The sequence below is a fragment of the Rattus norvegicus genome, chromosome 14 (genome assembly GCF_021556685.1).
Source record: "Rattus norvegicus strain SHRSP/BbbUtx chromosome 14, alternate assembly SHRSP_T2T, whole genome shotgun sequence".
Classification (NCBI taxonomy): Eukaryota; Metazoa; Chordata; class Mammalia; order Rodentia; family Muridae; genus Rattus; species Rattus norvegicus.
In genome coordinates, this window is record NC_141547.1 from 32,582,948 (window position 1) to 32,598,288 (window position 15,341).

General features: G+C 44.9%; 1 protein-coding gene across 1 annotated transcript in view; it reads left to right on the forward strand.

Moving 5' to 3' along the window:
• Positions 1-698: 698 nt before the first annotated feature.
• The window catches only part of Kdr (kinase insert domain receptor), a 43,167-nt gene continuing 28,524 nt past the window's right edge, over positions 699-15,341 (forward strand). The window contains 9 exon segments of the mRNA NM_013062.2: positions 699-1,018; positions 4,625-4,718; positions 6,554-6,750; positions 10,003-10,133; positions 10,358-10,526; positions 11,003-11,142; positions 12,132-12,309; positions 13,575-13,689; positions 13,776-13,939. Of these exon segments, the coding sequence (NP_037194.2) occupies positions 952-1,018; positions 4,625-4,718; positions 6,554-6,750; positions 10,003-10,133; positions 10,358-10,526; positions 11,003-11,142; positions 12,132-12,309; positions 13,575-13,689; positions 13,776-13,939 (1,255 nt within the window). The 5' untranslated portion in view covers positions 699-951.

The following is a 15,341-nucleotide window of genomic DNA, read 5'->3' on the forward strand; positions in this document are numbered from 1 at the left end:
CAAAGCCAGGCAGGAGTTCACAACCGAAATGTCTTCTAGGGCTAGGCAGGTAACTTCAGAAGATCTAAAGTTGCCAGATGGACGAGAAAACAGTAGGGGCATTGGCAACCTGGATAAGAGCCTATCTTTTAATTAAAGCGTTCAAAGGGGGTGGGGGGCAGGGGCGGGGGGCGGGGGAGTTAAAACTATGGCTGCACTGGCCAGAGCACCATTAAACAAAACTTCCAAGTACTGACCAACTCACTGAAAGTTGGTGCCCCAGATACATCTAGGTCCAGGGTTCCTATCTTCATGCTCCAACCTGCAAGCGGAGGTTTGGTCCCTTGGGGCTCTCAGCTGCAGCAGGGAAGAGAGTTCTGCACTTGGAGGCACCTAATGAGGGCGCAGCCGGTCTTGCGTTTCTGGTGATGCTTCCCGGGTTGCTGGGGGGCAGCAAGTGTCTCAGAGCCCCTTATTGGCTACATTTTACTTCCACCAGAATCCGAGCTGCGTCCAGATTTGCTCTCGGATGGGACTTGCAGCCCGGCACAGTTCCGGGGTAGTGGGGGAGTGGGCGTGGGAAACCGGGAAACCCAAACCTGGTATCCAGCGAGGGGCGTGGCCGGACGCAGGGAGTCCCCACCCCTCCCGGTAATGACCCCGCCCCCATTCTCTAGTGTTTAGCCAGCGCTGGCTCTCTGCACTGAGTCCTCAGGACCCCAAGAGAGTAGGCTGTGTCTCCTTAGATCGCCCGGAACGCTACCCCGCACGACTGAAAGCCCAGATTGTGTCCTGCAGCCGGGATAACCTGGCTGACCCGTGTCCGCCGACACTGCTGCAGCCGCGGCTGGAGCCAGGGCGCCGGTGCCCTGCGCTTTCCCAGGTTTTGCACTGCAGGAGCGCGTACCGCTTCTGTGACTTCTTTGCGGGCCAGGGACCGAGAAAGCATCTGTGCCCAGCGCGAGGTGCAGGATGGAGAGCAGGGCGCTGCTAGCTGTCGCTCTGTGGTTCTGCGTGGAGACCCGAGCCGCCTCTGTGGGTAAGGAGCCCACTCTTTAGAAGTAAGGTGGAGCAGGGTGCGGGCGGAGAGTGGGGATAACAGAGAAGAGGACCTAACTCGGAGAGCTCTAGAGACCCGTCCTTTGGTGTTCTTTCACTTACCAACCGGGAAACTGAGGTTCAAAGACTCTTCCGAAATGACTCAGCCAGGATTCTAATCTCCCCCGGGCTCTGGCTGGAGCGTGTCCTGCGGAGCCCACAACCCCTGGCGCTGGGTAGGCGGGAGTGGGAAGGCGCCCTGCGCCGGGACAGGAGATGCTCCCACTGGCAGGAACAGGCAGTCAAATGCCGGGAAGCCAGTGCAAGCCGGGCGGCCTGACTGGCATCGAGCACGCAGGCTGTTGCTTGCTGCCCTGAGTGGAGCAGGGAACCAGCCTCCCGCTCCGCTCTGCTTTAGCTCCAGCGCGTAAGCTCACTATGTGCGCTCTTCACAGAGCAACACTTTCCTACCCAACTTTCTTTGGTGCAGAATGCCACTTTGCTGGCAGGAGGAAGCGGCTTCTTCTATGGTAGCTTTTCCAGGTATCTTAAAGTAACTCTCCACTTACTACTCCAAAGTGTTTGGTCCTGGGGTAAACTCTGAGTTTCTGAAAGTTTCAGAAACTCTTTAGTTTGGCACCTAGATATAGGCCATTTTTACTGTTTAAAGATGCCCTGTGTTTCAAGGTTAGGCTCTCACTCGCTCTTGGGCTTTTGTGCAACCCCTTCCCTTCTCTTCCCTACTTTCCTTCCCCTCTTCTCCTCCTCATCCTCTTCCTCCTCTATTTCTCTCTCATTTTCTTTTTGTAGCCACAGTTTGCAGATTTCCCAGACTCCATCCATTGGAGAATGGAGAGTCAGAAAAAAAAAAAAAGTCAATTCTGCAGAAACATTCCTTATATCCGAAGAAAATCGCATGCCTTAAAAGCACTGGCGCTGACGTACAGCGCCAGGATCATCTGTCTACAGTTATTGAATCTTCCTCATAATGACTTGGTTCACCAGGCTAACTCCATCATGGGTGCCCATTTGTTCCTGACAAGGCCTCACTCTCCCGCTTTCTGGGACGAGAAAGGCAGCCTAGAACACGTGCTTGCCCTGGGTCCCATAGCGAAGTGAGTTGCTGTGAAGCCTGGAGTGTTCCTAGTGTAGCAGTTTAACAGTAGCCCGTTGGTTGGTTCCCTGAATTAAACGGAGGTTGCCCTTTTGGAGTGTGTGACTTTCTTAATTGGATTGGACCATAATTGGTGCCATCGGAGTCTAGAGACAGAGCCGCTGTTGTTTTTCCTTCTGGTCTTTGAGTGGGAAGGATAACAGTGCACAAATTAATTAATGTTGGTTATCGGATTTGAACATAAAAGGGCTTTTATTGAGTAGCAGCATATGTACCTCTTACAGTAAGAAGGAGCTTTCTAAAGAACAGAACCCAAACTTGCCATTGAAAATGAATGAGGTTTAATAAGGGGGAGAGGGATCATTAGCCATTGATGTAAATCTCCAGTTATCGATAACCTCGTTGACTAGATTTGATTGCAGACACATCCCTTGGATACTATGGTGCTGTATTTGGTGTCTCGGGAATGGGGCATCTTTTACAGATGAGCAGAGCTAATGCGCCTGCCCTCTAAGAGCATCTATGGCTGTGTGTTATGACAGAGACAGTAGCGCGGCTCTGAGTGGCTGTAGCGTGTTGATCAGCGGTAGAGCGCTCAGGCTCTGCATTCGCTTCCCCACTGAAGAATAAAGGTCACTTACTGTGGTGGTAGAGTGGGCACAGCTTACTACCACATTTTCCTCACCCATCTGCCTGAATAATGGGTTCACCCCATGAGTGTAGCCAGTGATTGTCTTCAGGTTAATGCTGCTCAGTCATGTTTAAAATCTACTTATCAAACAAATTGTTTTTATCTCCCGCTTCTCAAACAAAGTAAGATTCCATCATTCAAAGGCTTGTCTATGAACATTTTAATTGCATGCCTATGTTAGGGACAGTAACTTCTTTGATATGGACAAATATTATGCCGGTTAATTGAATATAATTGCTCAGTTCTGTAGCCGTCTCGGGGTGGGGGGGACCAAGAGCACCTGTGATACAGTCACTTTCGATGCCATTTAAAAACCCCTATTTGTTGGTCTAGGAATAAACACACCATGAGATTTAGACTCACAGTCCAGACACGAGTTATTAACAATGCCAACTAACTTCTGAGATTCATTAAATGCCATTTAATTTCCAGCGTTTTAAAAATGTTATTAATGAATAAATCCATGGTTATATCAGCAGCATATGTACATCCGGTTAGGTTGGGTGTATTCAGGGTGGAATTGCTGTAGACCGTTATGCACATCTGTGCAGGTGTGCGAGAACCGCTACAGTCAGTGAACGGCCTGCTCTGCTTGTTCTCAGAGGGCCACAGTGTCACGGCACCGGGTGTTTGCCTTGGCTGTTTGCTCATACTGCATTAGTGGCCTCATATTTGTTCCCGCTCACTCATTTGCCCAACACTGTCAATGCCAGCTGAGGCCTGAGGAGTCATCTGTTCTTAGTCAGGGTGGCTTAGAAAGCCTGGAGCCCTGCCTGGTATTAATTAGTTATTCTTTTTCTTTTGAGACAGAGTCTCACTGTGTGGCCCAGGCTAGCCTCGAACTTGCCGTCCTCTTGTCTCATTCATCAGAATGCTGGGCTTCCAGGTGTGTTCCAGCACGGTAGGCAGCTCACGTCTTGAGCGGAGAGTGGAAGATCTTGATGCCCTTTAACGTGGTGGGCAACTTCTGTTTTTCTCATGCTTTTTAGGCAGCCGGTAGCACTTGGCAGGTTAGTTGACTGAAAACTAGTTGTCTCGCTATTTAATGGCCTGCAGTGGTGCATATCTCTCACGATGCCTTTATGCATTTCAGTCGGCCAGGTAACAAGTGTCATATGCCTCCAGCTTTGTATTGATATGACCACAGAGCTTTGGTTAATGAGTTGGGACCCCAGCTATGGCTCATTCAGTTTTGCTCCGAGTTTATTAATATGCATGTAAGCGTGAACTTGGGAGATGTTTCTCTTCTTCCATTTAAATGAGCTGTCTTTGGGAGCCACTACCTTTGCCTTTATAGCTCAGTTCCCAAAGGAAGTCTGGTGCACAGCATGATAAAAGACAATGGGACAGGGTCACAGTGGCTCCTGTCCCTTTTGGGGGTATGGAGATGAGCTGTAGAGAGATCTCTCCGGGGTTTTCATTAATCAGCATTTTAGTCAGATCTGCACATCCTATGCTTTACAAGAAATGTCAGTGGGTCCTTTCCCAAGGGCCTGAGATCATCAGATGGGGGTTCACTGGGTTTCAGGATCCCATATCCTTTTGTAAGACCTTGAAGTTGGCAACACAGGAAAACAGGAACTCCACCCTGGTGCCGTGGATTGCAGAACTGTTGTGTTGGTCTGTGACCATCTGCCCATTCTTCCTGTTATGACAGAGCCTGTGAACTTTTACTGGGAATGGGCAAAGTCAATCCCACTTTTATACAATGAATTGCTGAAGAGGCCTTTTAAAACCTGGAGTGTGCATTGTTTGTGGGAGGGTTTCCTATTGGATCCAACTCTTATCTAATTTGTTTCTAGGTTTGCCTGGCGATTCCCTCCATCCACCCAAGCTCAGCACACAAAAAGACATACTTACAATTTTGGCAAATACAACCCTTCAGATTACTTGCAGGTAAGGATTCCTTTTTGATCCAGATTTCCTGTGTGAAAGGACTCAATGTTTACTGCGGTCACAACAATTTCCATTATTGCAGGAGTAGAATAGTATTGTTACAATTGTTTATAAGTCATGAGACTTCTAAGAACTCATTTAATAACGAAACAATGAGAAAAGTCTCTTCAGACTTTTGTACTGTTTTGCTACTTTCAACATGTACAACCATTTTACACAGATACAACATGCCCTGGCACACACATGCATGCACGTGCAGACAGGTCAGAAACTGACACGCAATAGGCATTCACAACTATTGATAAGTTAGTAAAGCAAAAGAGATATCCTTATGAATAGAGTTAAAATTCTAGCCATGTTCAAGTCACCCAGAATGGCTTCTGGACCCTTTTTAAAGCTGTTTTTTACAAATGAAATTTTGTCTTTATTAGCAATTAAATCTCGAGCCAGTAATATTCCTGACCATTTGTCCTGTTCAGACCAGGACCTTCATAATCTGGCTTGATGTCCCAGGGCCTCTTTCCCACTTGCCATCGAGAAGTCCCTTTGATTCTTACTTTTCCACCAAGAGGCAAGAAAGGAAACCTAGGGGAGGTGTAGCTGGGTGTGTGACTGTTTATGAAGGCCCTGTGTGCAGAATAGCGTGTTTTGTTGGGGATGGTGATGGGTCCAGGCAATGGTGCCATCTGAGAAGAGTGCTTGGTGGCAAGAGGAGCCCTGGCAGCTTGTCGCAGTTGCCTCATATTTGAAAAATACCAAGCAGTCCACAGAACAACTCAGGTCTAGTGTAGATCATTGCATGTGGAGAGAACCTGGCCCCTCGTCTAAGGTCTACAAAAGTCACCAATGCCTAGTCATGGGGCAGGGGGCAGGGGACAAAAACAGAAAGCCATAGCAGGAATCGTTTATCTTTATTAAGTCGTGGCATTTCCAGAGACTTTCATCTACCTGTTCTCAGACACAAAGGTGACTTAAGGCCTGCAAAGGCTTCACCCCGCCTCTGGAGACTGCAGAGACATTCCTCAAGCACTGAACAAAGGACTGTGATATCGTGCAAGTTCTAAGCTCTATGGCTCAGTTGGTCGTGTTGCTTCACTCATTGACTACCTAACTTTTGCTTTGTGGAGAATGGAAACTATAAAAGTAATGTCTATTTGATGTGGCCCTCACAAGGCCCTGTGAGCCTCTTCTCTCTGTGTGCTAACTTCTTACTCCCCCTTGCTTATACCCACATGAGGACTCTGGCTTCCTTGCCGTTCTCCCAATGCTCCAGATGTGCCCCGGTCCCTGTCTGTCTTTCATATTTACTGTTGGAATGCATAGGGCCAGCTTGGTCGCATTCTGCCCTTGTCTTTGCCTCTTTTATATTTTCCTTCACAGTGTGAAATCACCGCCATTTACGCAGCAATCTGTACCTTTTAATTGTATTATCTCCCTCGTCTAGAGTTAAGTTCCAGAAGGGCACTGAATTTTTTCTTTTTCGTGTACACTGGCCAACTACTCTGCCGCTGGGCTTGATATCCTGGATCCCTTAAAAAGGATCCATTTTTTTGTCCTTAATAATGCTTAGCAATCATATATTGCCTAAAATATTCATTGAAAGAATGAATGAGTGAACTAATAGAAAACACACGACCACGTGGGTGATTTCTGTAACAGAGTGTGTGTTCTTTGGTGGCATGTCCTTGCAGAACGTCTGTCATCAGTGTCTATCAACTCGAAGGTGTCTGTTGAGTAGTTTACATGTGTGTGAAAAACCAAATCTTCTGTTCTCTTAATCATAGCCTCGTGGCAAGGGAGTGTTGCATTAATATCTTCCTGGAATACTTTTTCAGGGGACAGAGGGACCTGGATTGGCTTTGGCCCAACACTCCGCGTGACTCTGAGGAAAGGGTGTTGGTGACTGAGTGTGGCGACAGTATCTTCTGCAAGACACTCACAGTTCCCAGAGTGGTTGGAAATGATACTGGAGCCTACAAGTGCTTCTATCGGGACACCGATGTCTCCTCCATCGTTTATGTCTATGTTCAAGGTAAGTGGTGGGCTAGAATGTGCTTCCCACCTCTGCTTCTGATGTCATAAATGTAATTGAGTCAAGAAGAGTTGAGTCCAACAAGAGGCTTGATAGGAAAGCTGTTTTCCCAAAAGGAATAGAAAAGCCTCTCTCCCAGGCTTCCTTGGAGAAGGACTCACCAGCAGTCTGGGTTGGAGCTGCACTTCTCTTCTCTGCCTAGGTCAGCCCTAGTTCCTTTGCTACGGAGCTCTGTGATTCCCTCCTGTGACCCGCCAAGAGCTATAGAGACTCATAAAATGTCTTCTGCTCTTTGAGACTCTGGGATCTTTGAAGATGAGGTTTTCAAAGATTGGAGGTGAATTATAGAGAGGTTTATGTGGTAAGATAGGTTATCTGTAGCAGGGAGGAGGTTTTTGTAGGAATGCATAGGGAAATAGCCAAGGACTCTAGAGTCTGTCTTTTTTTTTCTCCCTCCCCCATAAGATCTTTCCTTTCCAAATTACCACTTTATTTTTAAAAAATTCACATACCCATGTGCAAAGCACAACACTGCACTCAAAAGAACCCCTCTGGACTGCATGTCTTGTCTTTGCTTGTGTGAGCTGAGAGGGCTTGGGATCAACTCCATGGAGATGAAACTTGCAGACATGAATAGTCTTTGTGGACAGAGAAGTATTTTATTTTGAGGTGATAATTTGCTATTTGAGCTTCCTTTGTATACTTCCCCTTTAAAGGCTAAAGATCTAGAATTGGCTCACAGGACACCCTTAGTTTCAAGTCGAAGGAATTTAACTTTTGTCTTACATCAAGAGGTTAGTTTTGTGATATAATCGAGATTTTGTAACTTAGCATCCTATAGTAAAATTAAAATGCAACATGTATTCTGGATTTACGGGACTCATCATCCCCTTTATGTTCTAAAAATTGCACACCACCTTTTCTTGGGAAACACCTCTCTTCACTGCCGAGATGCTTGTAATAGCATGTGCTTCTCAGGAATATATAGGCTGCATTATACATAGAGATTTCTTTGTTATTCTTTTTTTGTGAGTGAGAGTTTGCATGTATAGATGGGTAATGTATGCATGCATGCTATCCATGAAGGTCAGAGGTGGGCACTGCATCCCCTGGACCTGGAGTTACAGATGACCATGAGTCACCATGTGGATGCTGGGCACTGAACCCAGGTCCTCTGCAGGAGAAACCAGTGCTCCTGTCTGCTGGGCCATCTCTCCAGCCCTGAGTTACATTATATTTGACACTGGCATACCATGTTATATTTCTTTCAGAGAAGGATGGATCTATATATGTATTTATTCATCTGTATGTAGCCTTACATCTCAGGGGATCCGAGGCAGGTGAAAATGACTTTGAGTTTTTTCCCCGAAAGCCACTCTTACCAGACAGGAAGGTGCTTCACCAGGGCACCATACTTGCATATCTACACTTCCATTTCAGTAGGGTCAGTGTATAGGAGAACAGAGGCCATATTCAAATATCCCATGATGCTCTTGAGCTTCCCCGTGATTAGGTATTCTTTTTGCTCGGGGTAAGCAGAGTATGAGAGAGAGTTCTGTGCCTCCCCTCCTTACCCTGCAGAGCTGAGAGAGACAAGGCTCAGACCTTGGAGAATGCCTGGCTCCTTTTGATCCGGCAGTCTTGGGAGACGTGGCTCTCTCAGAAGATTGCAAGGATTTCCTGCTCCCAGCCTGTCTGGAAATGCTTCAAGATGAGCTTCTCCTACAATATCTTGTTACTTCCTTCTCCCCGAGTCAGGAAACCTGGAGACATGAGAAAAGTCATTTCGTGGGTTACAATAAATGTTTTATTTTTGGGAGGATGCGTGGTTGTTTGGTATTCTTTTGTTTACTTCCCCTTCAGTGCTACTGAAATAGCTTACAGCATAGCTTTAGTCTTAAGTCAAGTGGTTAATTTAGCTTCCCAAGGCTTGCTTTGAATGAAGCAAGTCAGGTCATATCCATTAACATGTCCGTGGAGGGTGGGCAGGGCAGCAAGCACATGTCACTAGCACGTTGCTGGTATACTTGGTGACGTTGGATAAATGATAAAATTCTGCTCCTGCCTCAGCTTAGCTTTCTGAGTTTGTGTCATGAAATTTAACAACAGGAAAGAAAGCATTGAATGTAGTATTCCCCATGGATAGGTCTCTAATGTCCCCTCTAACTTCCTCAGTCCTCTGACCCATCTAGCAGTGGAGGGAGCCAGGAAGCTGGCCTTGGCCATGCAAGATAATGATGATGGCATGTGGGGAACGAAGCTAGCTGGATTTCTATGCTTTCCAGCTGGGGAGGAAATCAGGTTTTTGCTGTTGAAAGGAATTAGTTACTCTTCTTCCCTTTGGTTTCATTAACTCTTTCTTCACCTCTGCAAAGGCTTGACCAGATGTGTGGGGGGTAGGAGGTGAGATGTTATCTCTGCCATTTCAAGTCGTGGCTCCAGACCATGTGTTCTGTCTCTAGGGGATGAAGTAAATCCCCAGCCACGTATTAGTACTGTGTGAATGGCGTCTGAAAGATAACAAAATCTCTCTGGCTTTCATCTCAATTGTTGGAATTGCATTTTTCCTAATACTCATTGTTGTGGATATTCATATGGGCTAAATCTTGAACTAAATGTAGTGGCTATGAAACATGACTTTATAAAGACTCTTATCTACAGACCCCACAGACTTACGATAATATAAACATCATTCTTTTGAATGGTTGAATCATCTGATTGTTATTTTCTCTTGGTTTAAAAATCCTAATTTCTTGTTAGTCATTTACATTATTTCCCTAATGAAAAACATGAACTTTTAGCATCATAAAACTCAGAGTTTAAGTATATGGATTTAAATGAAGTTTTTTTATTTTATATAAAAAAAAGTCTTGTAAAGCATGGGCTATTAAAATAGATTCTACTTGTTAATACTCCATGTGGAAGAAGTTAAACATTAATTTACCTTGTTGGAGTTTTCATTTACTCTTTTCTGTCTCTGTCTGTGTCTCTCTTTCTCTTTGTCTTTCTGTCCCTCCATCTCTGACTCTCTGTCTCTCTGTCTCTGTCTCTCACCCCCTCTTCTCTGTGTTTCTCTGCCCTTCCTTGGCCACATCTTTAGAGCTGGATATCTATGTGCAGACTAGCCTGTGGCTGTCTTCGTCCATGCAAGTTGTCAACGACAGTCATTCCATTATTCAGTTAGAGTTCACGGACCCAAGGCTACTAATTCTCTTGCTAATAATTCACTGGGAGAATTCCCTTTTCTTCTAGATCACAGGTCACCATTCATCGCCTCTGTCAGTGACGAGCATGGCATCGTGTACATCACTGAGAACAAGAACAAAACTGTGGTGATCCCATGCCGAGGGTCGATTTCAAACCTCAACGTGTCACTTTGTGCTGTGAGTTGCCTCTTTTTCAGTCACCGCATGTGTCCATTGCTGTAACCCTTTTTTGGAGACGAGCTTCCCACTTTCAAAACCATTCCAACAGTGAGTTACAAAGTCCCTTAGGGAGGGCAAACAGCACATTCTTACATTCTTAGAAGTAAGATGGGTCCTTCATTGGTCATCAAATTTGGACAGTGCTGGGTTAAATATTTGTTGTCTCTCTTTTTGCTAATCAGAGGTATCCAGAAAAGAGATTTGTTCCGGATGGAAACAGAATTTCCTGGGACAGCGAGAAAGGCTTTACTATCCCCAGTTACATGATCAGCTATGCCGGCATGGTCTTCTGTGAGGCAAAGATTAATGATGAAACGTATCAGTCTATCATGTACATAGTTCTGGTTGTAGGTAAGTGAATATTTCCTTTCCACCGTACACTAAAGAGTAGCTTTCTACATGAGTATCCTGGAGAGCAAGGTGCAAGGGATACGGGGAAAGGTATTAGCTCAGAGGATGGTTAACTCTTTCCAAATACTCTTCTTTACCAGACAAACTATTGCAACTGGGGTTTCTCCTTTCTTGCCAAGACCAAGAATGAAAAAAGGAGTTCATTTTATAAAAACTGCAATAGTCAGAGTACTGCTTGGCACCAGTTCTTTTAATTGTATCTAGATTTTATTATTCATTGGGTTATTACAACATCTTTGAAATGCTGAAGACAGTGATTTGTAAATCACTATAAACCGCTTTCCTAAAGCCATCAAGAAGCAGTGAGGTCCCCGAGGAAAATGATGTCACACGCTCTGCGCCACTTAAAAGGTGCGTGCCAAGTCCTAGATTTCTTTTCCATCTTACTTTCTGTTTTTATCATTTATGTGCTTCAGGATATAGGATTTATGATGTGGTCCTGAGCCCCCCTCATGAAATTGAGCTATCTGCCGGAGAAAAGCTTGTCTTAAATTGTACAGCAAGAACAGAGCTCAACGTGGGGCTTGATTTCAGCTGGCAATTCCCGTCCTCAAAGGTAACCCTGACAACACAAAGCCAGACCTCTGAATACTTGGATAATAAACCCTAATGAAGTTTTCTTAAGAGATATAGGGTCCTCTCTGGACAGATAAATTATAAAGACTTTAAAACACACAGACACACACATACACACACAACTCACACACACTCACATATACAAACACAAACATACATACTCACACTCATACATACAAACACGCACACTCATACATACAAACATACACATATACTCCTATATACAAAAATACACAGTCACACACACATATAAAAACATACACTCATACCTACAAACACACACACTCCACACACATACACACACACTCATACCTACAAGCACACACACTCACTCACACAAACACACACACACACACTCATACATACAAACATACACACTCATACCTACAAACACACACACATACATACAAACACACACACACTAGTCCACCCACACTTTTATATAGGACTGTGACCGACTGCATAGCATCCATGAAAAGATTGTTATGCTGGGAGACCCAACCCACTCTGCTTCAGTTGGCCTGTGCATGTTGGTCCCCACCAGGGTCTTAACCCTTTGGCATTCCTTCTCCGTTCTCTAAAGCCCTTGATCTATTTTTCTCTCCGTGACCTGAGTTAGTTAACATTTCTCTTTAACCAGGTGTATTTGGCTCCACACTCCACACACACACACACACACACACACACACACACACACACACACACACACACACACCTCATTCTCATTAGGTAAAGAAGACTTCAACATCCTCCCTCAGCTCCACATTGTTCAACTTCTACTCATTTCTCCCAAATCCCAATATGCATGTGGTCGATGTGCTGTTTGTCGTCTCTATTTAATAACAGTTGTGTTCACCGGGCGGCAGGGCTTGACTCGCCAGTCCAATCAAGCTATCGGACATTTCCTCGCTATTGGAGCATGTGCTGCCGGGCTGTGCACATTTACTAAACTCGGTTCTTGCTTCTCAGCATCAGCATAAGAAGATTGTAAACCGGGATGTGAAATCCCTTCCTGGGACTGTGGCAAAGATGTTTTTGAGCACCTTGACCATAGACAGTGTGACCAAGAGTGACCAAGGAGAATACACCTGCACAGCGTACAGTGGACTGATGACCAAGAAAAATAAAACATTTGTCCGAGTTCATAGTAAGGAACCATCTTCTTGATAATACACTGGGTCTGGGAGAGGGAGATGCATTTCATCAATTTAGGTTACCTTGTACAAGGTATTTTTGAGTTTCTGTTAATGAGGATACAAGACCTAGAGACCAACAGCATACCTTTAGAGTCAAGAACTTGGGTTCAAAATCTCAACTTTAAAATGGTCCATTGTAAGTGCTCACTAGGTACTATTTGTTGTAGCCATTTCTGAGATTATAGTTATTACTGTAAGTGGAGTGCTAGCAAGTGCCAGGGCATGTTTTTAAAGATTTCAGTTTACCATAAGGAAGATTAAGAAGCTTACTTAAATAAGCATGGGCTTCTCAAATTGGGGAAATCCCAATTCAGTGCTTTCTGCTTTCAATAAATCACCCAGTTTTTCAGGTATACCCTACCATCCATGTATATGTCTCAGTTTAAATAATTTATGTACACTAGAGTTACGCTTTTATAGGATTACCTTGCAGCTAGGCAAGTGATCTATCACCAAGCTATTGTAAGGAAGTGAAGGGAGAGGAGGGGAGAATGATTAGGTTGATAGTTCGAATCCGGGGGAGAGATGGTGGAAGGCTTGGACTAGGGTTGGGGGTGGTTGTCAGAAGAGACAAAGTCTTGGCTATATTCTGAGGTGTAATCAGCAAGACTTACTGGCTGACTCATTCACAGTGAAAAAAAGTAGACATTGAGCTTTTAATACAAGCAATTGAACAGTGGCATCCCTAAATGAAGGGGACTGGATGGGGTTACAGAGAACAATGTAGAATGTGTTTCTTGGGTGATGCCCATTAAACATCCAGGTGGAAATATTTGATATATGTAAACCTGGAACCCAGAGAAGTCAGACAGGGGTTGAAAGTTTGTGTTCAGAACTGATGCTTTAGATATGAGACTAGATGGAAGAGGAGATTTGGAGGGAGTGAGTGTCAGGGCAATCAATACACAGAGTTGGGTAGAGCATGTCACAGGAGCAGAGAATAAGGTATAGCTTCTGGTCCCTGGGCATGGTAGAGAAGGCTGTGTGGAAGATAGAATGCTCAAGACTCATGAGAGAGCTCTAGTGAGGAGACAATGCTGACAACAGCTAGAAGTGAGCTGGAATTTGGCTGCTATAGATGGCATGGGGATTCTCAGAACAGCGGTACATACATGTATCCCAAACTCTACCTTTTCACTTGATTAAAAGTCCAAACCAAAAAGTCATTTACTGTAACTTGGCATTTATGAGAACCATTGCTTTCGTTTTCTTCTAGCAAAACCTTTTATTGCTTTTGGTAGCGGGATGAAATCTTTGGTGGAAGCCACTGTGGGCAGCCAAGTCCGAATCCCTGTGAAGTATCTCAGTTACCCAGCTCCTGATATCAAATGGTAACTACTGGAAATAAAAGCAAAGCATTGATTTGCATGAGATAAAATCCTTCTATCGCACTACCTCCCGGGATTGTCTCCCTTAGGTACAGAAATGGACGACCCATTGAGTCCAATTACACAATGATCGTTGGTGATGAACTCACCATCATGGAAGTGAGTGAAAGAGATGCGGGAAACTACACGGTCATCCTCACCAATCCCATTTCAATGGAGAAACAGAGCCACATGGTCTCTCTGGTTGTGAATGGTGAGTCCATTCGCTGTCTCTTCTGCCCAAAGTTTACTAGGGAAGAGAGAGAGATAGTGCATCTTCACATATCTCCCATCATTTTGTTGTCTTCTGTTATACCATCTGCATCATTAACTGGGCCAATGCATGAGAGAGAGAGAGAGAGACAGAGAGAGAGAGAGAGAGAGAGAGAGAGAGAGAGAGAGAGAGAGAAGAGATGGAGAGAGGGAGAAGGGAGGGAAGGAGGGAAGGAAGGGAGGGAGAGAGAGAGAAGAGATGGAGAGAGGGAGGGAGGGAGGGAAGGAAGGAGAGAGGGAGGGAGGGAGGGAGAGAGATGACCCAGGGAGGTGGATTTGAAATAAGATGTGGTCTGGCATCCTCTGGATGTGCTGCTTCTTTGATTACTTGTGTGAAGGTTCTGTTGGTGGTCACCTACAAGGTGAGAGGAAATAATACCCCTTAGCCAAATGCCTCTGGGGTCACTCAAAGCTTTGCGAGCTCCTGTTGCTTTTGTCCTCAAAGCTACACATCGAATGAAGATTTGGGAGACCCTCCTTGTGTTTTGTGTGACATTTTAGTCTGAAGATTTAGCTGTTTTGCTGCAGATGCATGGCAGAACTCCACAAAGGAGATTTGTGGAGGCCGGCACCATTGGATAACTTGCTGTCTACAGTCAGAGGACACATTTAGAATCTGTCCAGGAAAGAGCATAAGCTTTTGATTTAAGAGTGATTTAAATTACTTCCCAAACCGAATGTACTAAGTATTTGAGTTTGGGATAGAAAGGTGCCATGGTCAGGTGAGTGGAGCAGGTATCAGGTTGACTTAAAATGTCTTTCTTATAGGACCTCCTTAGAATCCTTATAGGATAATGACTATTGCCTTCTCTGGTAGGAGTGACAAGAGTATCAAGGATTTAACTAGATGATTTGACTAGAGCACTTTTCCTTTCCCAGTAAATAGTTTAATGTTTTGCTCCAAACACAGTCGGAGGAATGCTTCTGGTGTAATTCTTCGTGCTTCTTACTAGCACCACACATTAAAATGTCAAGAGATTGTCTCAGAGCAGGAGCATGCTGCCCACACATCTCCATCCTCTGTGTGTCTTCTGAGCATGGCTTCATTTCTTTTTTTCCTTAGGGAGTATTTTTTAAAGATAACAGGTTCTGGGAAGGTTGCTTCGAAGCTGCATGGACAAAGGGGATTCAAGAGGGGGGAGGAAGGCAGAAGCTGATTAAGTATGATGAAAAGAAAAAAACCAGGCAGCAAAGACAGAAAGGCAGACAGGGAGCAACCCCATTGCTCACTTCTCCAGGTCACCACCTTCAGAGTACCCTAGCACATACTGTGCGCAATACATACAAAAGTCAAGTTGAGCTTCTATTCTAAAGCCTTGGTCCAGGATCAGTATTAACTGATG